This window comes from Penaeus monodon, chromosome 10 (assembly GCF_015228065.2).
Source record: "Penaeus monodon isolate SGIC_2016 chromosome 10, NSTDA_Pmon_1, whole genome shotgun sequence".
NCBI classification, from domain to species: domain Eukaryota; kingdom Metazoa; phylum Arthropoda; class Malacostraca; order Decapoda; family Penaeidae; genus Penaeus; species Penaeus monodon.
The window spans coordinates 42,944,841-42,952,340 of record NC_051395.1 but is presented as its reverse complement, the minus strand read 5'-3'; the positions used below and the strand labels follow the sequence as shown (position 1 = coordinate 42,952,340).

The window sequence follows — 7,500 nt, the reverse complement described above, 5'->3', positions numbered from 1 at the left end:
GGAGGGCTTCCGCGGCGCCAAGGGAACGAGGGGCGACCCTGGGGGCCAAGGACCTGCTGGGTCGCCGGGATTACCAGGTACGTTGAGGCTTCACGTGTTTTTAGGATGGTACCGGGGTGGTAGTGGGGTGGCACTAGAAGGAGCTGGTTTGGCACTGGGGGGGGACTGGGGTGGTACTGGGGTGGCACCGGGGGGGGGGGTAGCACTGGGATAGTGCTGGGGTGGTTTCTGACATGGCATTGGGGTGGCACGGGGATGGCATTGGGGTGGCATTGGGATGGCAATGGGGTGGCACTGGGATGGTAGTGGGGTGGCACTGGGATGGTACTACGGTGGTAGTGGGGTGGCACTAGAAGGAGCTGGTTTGGCACTGGGGGGGGGAGCACTGGGATAGTGCTGGGGTGGCACTGGGATGGTACTGGGGTGGTTCTGACATGGCATTGGAGTGGCACGGGGATGGCATTGGGGTGGCACGATGATGGCATTGGGGTGGGACTGGGATGGTACTGGGGTGGCACTGGGATGGTACCGGGGTGGTAGTGGGGTGGCACTAGAAGGTGCTGGTTTGGCACCGGGGGTGGCACTGGGATGGCATCGGGGTGGCACTGGGATGGCATTGGGGTGGCACTGGGATGGCATTGGGGTGGCACTGGGATGGCATTGGGGTGGCACTGGGCACCACGTCAAGGGAGTCGTGACTCGGGCGTCGCGATATGACTGTGTCGACATTTTTTCCTTTCATTATCGTTATCACATTGTCATTTAGGTTGTCATTATCATCCTTACTATTATGTCATTCATCAGTATTTCCCTCCCTATTTCCCCCAGGTTACCCCGGCACCCCAGGCGAACCCGGGGCCTCAAGACGTCGCAACGTTACGAGTTTCCTGGTAACGCGTCACAGCCAAGAGTCCTATGCCCCAGCGTGTCCCTTGGGAGCGGCGAGGCTGTGGGAAGGATATTCACTCCTGTATGTGCTGGGGAATCACAGGGCACACGGGCAGGACTTAGGTGGGTGTCTGTGTGTTTGTCGTTTGTCTGTCCTTGTCTCTTCCTCTTTCTTTTGCTCTGTCTCTGTCTGTCTGTATATCGGTCTGTCGGTCTGTCGGTCTCTCTCTGATTCTCTCTCACTCTTTCTCTTTCTCTCTTTCTCTCTTTCTCTTTGTCTTTCTCTCTTTCTCTTTCTCTTCTTCTCTCTCTCCTCTCTCTCTCTCTCTTCTCTCTCTCTCTCTCCTCTCTCTCTCCTCTCTTCTCTCCCTCTCTTTCTCCTCTTCCTTGCTCCACTCTCCACTTCTCATCCCTCTCTCATTCCGTCTCTCTCTCTCTCTCTCTCTCTCCTCCTCTCTCTCTCTCTCTCTCTCTCTCTCTCTCTCTCTCTCTCTCTCTCAATAATACTACCTCGTAGACGTATCATGAGTAATATAATATGATTATGAATTTCATCTAGATAAACAACAGACACACAATTATCCAAGTTCCATACAGCACAAGTAAACATATCAATACGGATAAAAAAAAATCTTGTCTCCCCCCCCCCTCCCATCCCTTCCGTTCCCTTCTCCCCCACCCCCCTTTTCTGCAACAGGCGCACCAGGCAGTTGCATCAGGAAGTTCAGCACGATGCCCTATCTCTTCTGCAACATGAACAGTACCTGTCAATATGCACAAAGAGGGGATTATTCATACTGGCTTTCAACCCAAGAACCTCTACCCTTTACGATGTCACCTGTGAGAGGGTTTGAGATCGAGAAGTACATCTCCAGGTAGGTGTGGGTTATGTGACGGTGATAAGGAAGGGATTGGTGGTAGTGGTGGCAATGTAGGGGTTAGTGATGATGAGTGGGGGGCGTGCGATGTGATGGGGATAAGGTAGGGGTTGGTGGTGACGATGCGCAGGAGATAGTGATGGCGGTGGTGATGGTGACGCATGGACAGATGAGGAGGGTGGTGGTGATGATAGGTAATAGGATCAGGAAGGTGATGATAGGAGAGACTATGAGCAAATAGGTAGTGGAGATAAGGAGAATAACGATGAAGATGATAACAATAAAATCAATGACAAGAATAATAAGGTCGTTCACTCTCCAGGTATCTTCGCCTATGTAAATGGTGGCAGCATTTTTTTTTCACTTTTTTCAATCTAAGAATCAGTATTTATTCCAGTTTGTTGGTTTAGAGTCTCTGGTTATTTCGGATCAAAGGTTACCATCGTGTAAGCAATAATTGTGACTGCTCTTAGTGTGTATGTATTAGGAAGGAAAATCAAGTTCAAAAGTTAGCAAAAACTATGGTGATAATAACATGATTATGGTAATGATGATGATTACAGCGTTTGTTTGTTTGTTTTTGGTTATCGTGATCATAATGCTAATGATGATGATAATGATGATCATAATGCTAATAATAATAATAGCAGCAGTAGTAGTAGTAGTAAAAGTATAACAATAATAATAATAATGATACTACTACTGATAATAATGATACTAATAATGATAATAATAGTAGTAGTATGAGTAGTAACAATAATCATATTAATAATAATAACAGTTATAAAAATAACGATAATAATGATACCGTACTGCACTGTACTTGTGATGAACAATCCCTGCCGTCTCCCTAGGTGTGTGGTGTGCGACTACCCAAGCCTCGTCATAGCTGTGCATAGCCAATCACTAGAGGTTCCGTCCTGCCCTGAGAATTGGGTATCTCTGTGGACTGGGTATTCTTTCCTGATGGTACGTATGGGGTGTGTTAATGTGTGTTGTTGCTTTTTCGCGTTTGTTCCTATTTCGGTTTTCAGATTCTGATGCTTGAATGAGAACGAAATGTATTGAATTATATTTGATGTAGTCGATTTTTTTATCTTTTTTTTGTTTTTTTTTTTTTTCTTTACTTATCTGGCCATTTCCCAGCAGCCGCCACAGATTTTCTTTTGCTTACTTACTTTCTTCCTTTCTTTCTATCGTCTTTCTCATTTGTTTATTTTTCTTTTCCTCCTTTCTTTTCCTTGCCTTTCTTTCTTCCTTCGTTTTCATTTTTTATTTTTCCTTCATTTTTCTTTTTTATTCTTTCTTCCTTCCTATTTCTTTCTTTATTCATCCGGCTCTTTCCCAGCACCTGGACGCCGCCGCCGAGGGGTCAGGCCAGTCCCTGATCTCCCCGGGGTCTTGCCTCGAGAGCTTCCGCGCGACGCCCTTCATCGAGTGCAGCGGCCGGGGCAGCTGCAACGCCTTCAGCACGGCGCTCTCGTACTGGCTCGTCACCATCGGCTTCGAGGATCAGTTCCAGAAGCCTCGGGAAGACACGCTCAAGGGCGATAGTCTGAGGAGCCGCGTGAGTCGATGCACCGTGTGCATGTCGAGGAACAGCTTTAAAACCCGCTCGCTTCCAAGACCGGCGCCCAGCGAGGAGCAGATAAGGTATCAGCTGGAGGCCACGGAGCAGTACCAGGGAGAGCGCTACCAAGTGCAGCCGACCCGACCTCCGGCTCAGCCCTCTTGGCGCCCCGCCCCAAACAGCAGCCCCTACGCAACAACACGGCCGCCGCCCCCGACGCCTCGCTACAACACCTACCCCACACACTACCAAGTGCCTCTCGATCCATACTATCGCCACACGCCTTCGGTCGCCCCCGCCCTTCACAGAGGTTACTACTCGTCGTATCCTCATGCTTATCGCTATCATCAATACACTCGCCCGACCCCAAGCTCAATACGCCGATCGCAGCACTACGCTCGGTAGGGCTGACGCGGAGACCAAGTCGCGAGGATCAAGACGAGAAAAAAACAGCAACACACTACGGTGTTCTGTGTCTGAGGTGTTATTTTGTACATCCATCTTTCGCCTTTGTCTGATTCGGTGATGTTTGTAATATGGATTTCCGATGTCATTTTTTGATAAAGTGCTTGTTCGTTATCTTTTTCTTTCCTTTTACGGGGGTGACGCAATTTTTCGCCCGAGAGAAAAAAAAATTATATGAAAAAGTTCATTTCCTTACTTTTATTGATTATTATTGGCCCTTAACTTGAGGAATTCTTACAAATATGAACCTTTTTCCAAAAATGTTCACATATAGAAAGGTTCAATCCCCTGCAGGTGCAGGTGTACGAATTGCTGATTTTGACTCTACTTCGAAACACAAAAAAGACATTTTTTAATGTTTCTCAAGGAACTTGATCCAATTGCCCAGAAAGCTTGGGTAGATCTCTTACTTAGGTGTTCTGACGACTTTGCTTTCTTTCTTTTCTTTTCTTTATTTATTTTTATTTCTAAAACGAAGAGCAAAATCGATTCGGATATGGACACGTGTTTCGAGTACAGGAGTCGAAACTTATTCACTTCATACCAACACCAAGCAATGAATTTTGGAAGTGCAAGGCTTCGGTCACTGTCTAACGCTACAGATTTTTTCTTTCTTTCTCTGACCTTATCAATAGCTAAATTCTTTATCGAATGATTGGACATGAACATTAGATTAAAAACTGTAAGATAACTACTGCCACTGATTATGTCTCTGACGCTGCCATTTTTTTATGTTTGATATTAGCATTATTATCAGCTTAGTTGTAGTGTAATGTTCATTTTAGCTTTACGTAAATACTGCTTTAACAGATTGTGACCTTCCTCTCTAAAGTAAATAAATATGGTGAAGAAAATGTAATATAAAGAAATAAAAGAACGTAGAAATATATGTACTTGTTGGCCTGTTTAACATATAGATATCTGTACACATGTTTTTTGATATTGAACATGTTATCGTTTACAAAAATATGTGTGTGTGTGTGTGTGTGTGTGTGTGTGTGTGTGTGTGTGTGTGTGTGTGTGTGTGTGCGTGTGCGTGTGCGTGTGCGTGTGCGTGTGCGTGTGTGTGCGTGCGCGTGCGCGTGTAGTCTGGATACATCCAGCATAAATATCAACTTTCTTTTCCCTCACTGTACTCTCCAGTCAGCCATTTCCTTCATTTACCGCCTCCATGTGTCTCCTTCTCACACCCCTCATACCCACGTAAGGTGAAAAAAATAATGATAAAACAATTAAATAACATCATGATGTGACTACAAGCAAACTTCGGCAGCGTCTATTTGCAGAATACAGAACAGGTGCCAAAATCACTTGCTAGATGTGAGTGCCTTCGTGTGTGCGTGCGCGCGTGCGTAAGTAGTTCCTGCTTGGTTTACAGTTAAGTTGAGGTGAAGCCACACTGCAGTCGAGACCGAACACAGGAGTGGCAAACATCTAGCAAAATACCTACTGTTCTTTGGTGCTAAAATGTTCTCCAGGAAATGACACAATGGTGACGTTCGTGTACACCGTTGAAAATTTCTGATTGTTATTTATTTATGTTTTGGGGGGTTGGGAAGGCGGAGAAATCTATTTCTCTTCAATGGCACCTAACCATCATGACTTTCTTGGTGTGCTATGTGAAATGGACGAGGAAATCTTAACGTATACAAGTGTAACCTCTGGACTCCCCTTCGCTCTTCTGACCAGGCGTGCACAGGTCGTCTTTATAGAGCCTTGTTGTGTGGTAAAAAAAAAGAAAAAGAAAAAAATGCTTTTGTTCTCACGTGCTAGGAAGGTCGATACACGAAGAAAATAAACCAGAATCAAGGTCTGATGAAGATCTCATCCTCCAAGGCCAAAATTCACCAGGCACGAAAAGGAGATTGTAAAGTGGATTGTTTTATTTCTGGTCATGATCTAATTTTTTTTTTTTTTGTCCTTTCTTTTCTTTTTTCAAGACACTTGGGCTAATTTCCAAAGTCAAAGGAAAGAAAGAAAAAACATTGAGATTGGACATTACACCGCGGTTTATGGACATTATGTAAAGTATGCGGAAAATAAGTGATTTGTGATATGGAATATGATATACAATCCCAGTTTTGATCTTTTTACTCAACTGTCGATATTTTGAGGGAGGGAGGGTCGGGAATGTGTGTTTTTGTTATCGCGTTTTTTTTGTTGTTTTTTTCACTTTCAAAGTCGCTGTTATAATGTTTGCACTTTGAACTTAATTTCACGCCCTTTCTTCCTCAACCTAGCACGATGAATCTCGTTCTACCAAGCTCATTCAACAGACACTAAGCCAAAGGAAAGCCAGGTCATAGCCCAACACCCGAGGATGCTACCGAGGCTGATAGAATAGTTGATTTTGAAGAATCTCGCCCTTAATGGATCTTTACAGCTTCGACAGTGACAGTGATGATTTTGGGGTGAGTGATGGTGCCCTTAAACTATAGTGACGACAGAATAATTGTTTAATTCACTGGTGTGGTGACAAGGTACTGTTTTCGCCCATGGAAAGTCTGTAATGATTACATATCTGTTCGTATTATAGAGAGTTTCATCTTGTTTGTTTTAAATACAGGATGGACGGCACACTAAGATATCCTTATCTGGCATGTATCCGCATATCCACTTCACTGCACACGCACGCTCGCGTAGGATTCATGTTGAACAAACTGCAAATAAAATGACGAAGGGAATAAACAAGAAAACAGAGGAATATATCGAAGGCCCCTTTGCTTTATCGCTTCTTCAGGGTATAGAAGAAGCAATATAGCGAAAAGGCCTTCGACATATTCCTCGTTCTCTCACTCTCTCTCTCTCTCTCTCTCTCTCTCTCTCTCTCTCTCTCTCTCTCTCTCTCTCTCTCTCTCTCCTCTCCTCTCTCTCTCTCTCTCTCTCTCTCTCTCTCTCTCTCTCTTTTTCATCGTTATTTTATTTGCACACACACACGCGTACACTTATATGCAGATTTAATTATGAAGCGACATCAAATGAAAGGTGTATTTTTATATACTTTTTTCTTTTTTTTTAAGCTAGAGTACACAATTGCACAAGTCCCCCCTTCTGGAATAAATAAGACCCAGTTTTCCTCACACCGTGTATCCACTTGCAAAGCCCCACATCCACTTCTATTGTCCCACATCCACATCCGATTCCCACCCACGACGCAGAGCACAACGCCCACCTCGCACCCAATCTCCGTACGCACTATACAAGGCCGCACCCCATACCCTCTGTCCATGTCCACACCCCATACCCACACCCCATACCCACACCCCATGCCCACACCCCATATCCACACCCCATATCCACATCTTATGCCCACACCCCATATCCACATCTTATGCCCACACCCCATATCCACATCTTATGCCCACACCCCATATCCACATCTTATGCCCACACCCCATGTCCACATCCTATGCCCACACCCCAAATCCACACCCCGTACCCACACCCCATGCCCACACCCCAACCCACACCCCATACCCACACCCCATACCCACACCCCATACCCACACCCCATACCCACACCCCATACCCACACCCCATACACCCGTTTCTCATTATCCCACACTCCATATCCACTCAACAAACCTCAGCGTCATTTTGCACCACAGCCGCACTCCGTCTCCACTGTCCGAAGCACTGCATCCGCTTCTCATGAAACCCACGCTCTTCGAGTAAGTGACCGAGAGAAAGAAGTGACAG

General features: G+C 45.6%; 2 protein-coding genes across 6 annotated transcripts in view; both read left to right on the top strand.

Annotated features, from left to right (window-relative positions):
* LOC119577653 (collagen alpha-3(IV) chain-like) overlaps window positions 1-3,997 on the top strand; it is a 9,896-nt gene extending 5,899 nt beyond the window's left edge. Inside the window, exons 9-13 of the mRNA XM_037925214.1 lie at window positions 1-77; window positions 829-1,011; window positions 1,586-1,763; window positions 2,621-2,735; window positions 3,115-3,997. The exon at window positions 1-77 is cut by the window's left edge and continues 94 nt beyond it. Of these exons, the coding sequence (XP_037781142.1) occupies window positions 1-77; window positions 829-1,011; window positions 1,586-1,763; window positions 2,621-2,735; window positions 3,115-3,741 (1,180 nt within the window). The 3' untranslated portion in view covers window positions 3,742-3,997. The remainder of the gene's footprint in view (window positions 78-828; window positions 1,012-1,585; window positions 1,764-2,620; window positions 2,736-3,114) is intronic.
* A 909-nt stretch (window positions 3,998-4,906) lies between these two features.
* Window positions 4,907-7,500, top strand: part of LOC119578073 (putative uncharacterized protein DDB_G0271982) — a 24,996-nt gene continuing 22,402 nt past the window's right edge. For 2 of the 5 annotated variants that reach the window (XR_005229180.1, XM_037925794.1), the window contains exons 1-2: window positions 4,907-5,293; window positions 6,042-6,212. Coding sequence is in view for 4 of the 5 variants with exons in the window: in XM_037925794.1 (XP_037781722.1) it covers window positions 6,171-6,212 (42 nt within the window). In the remaining variant the exon portion in view is untranslated. Of the gene's footprint in view, window positions 6,213-7,500 lie in introns of all 5 variants that reach the window. The other 3 variants (XM_037925796.1, XM_037925793.1, XM_037925795.1) reach the window with 3 other exon arrangements.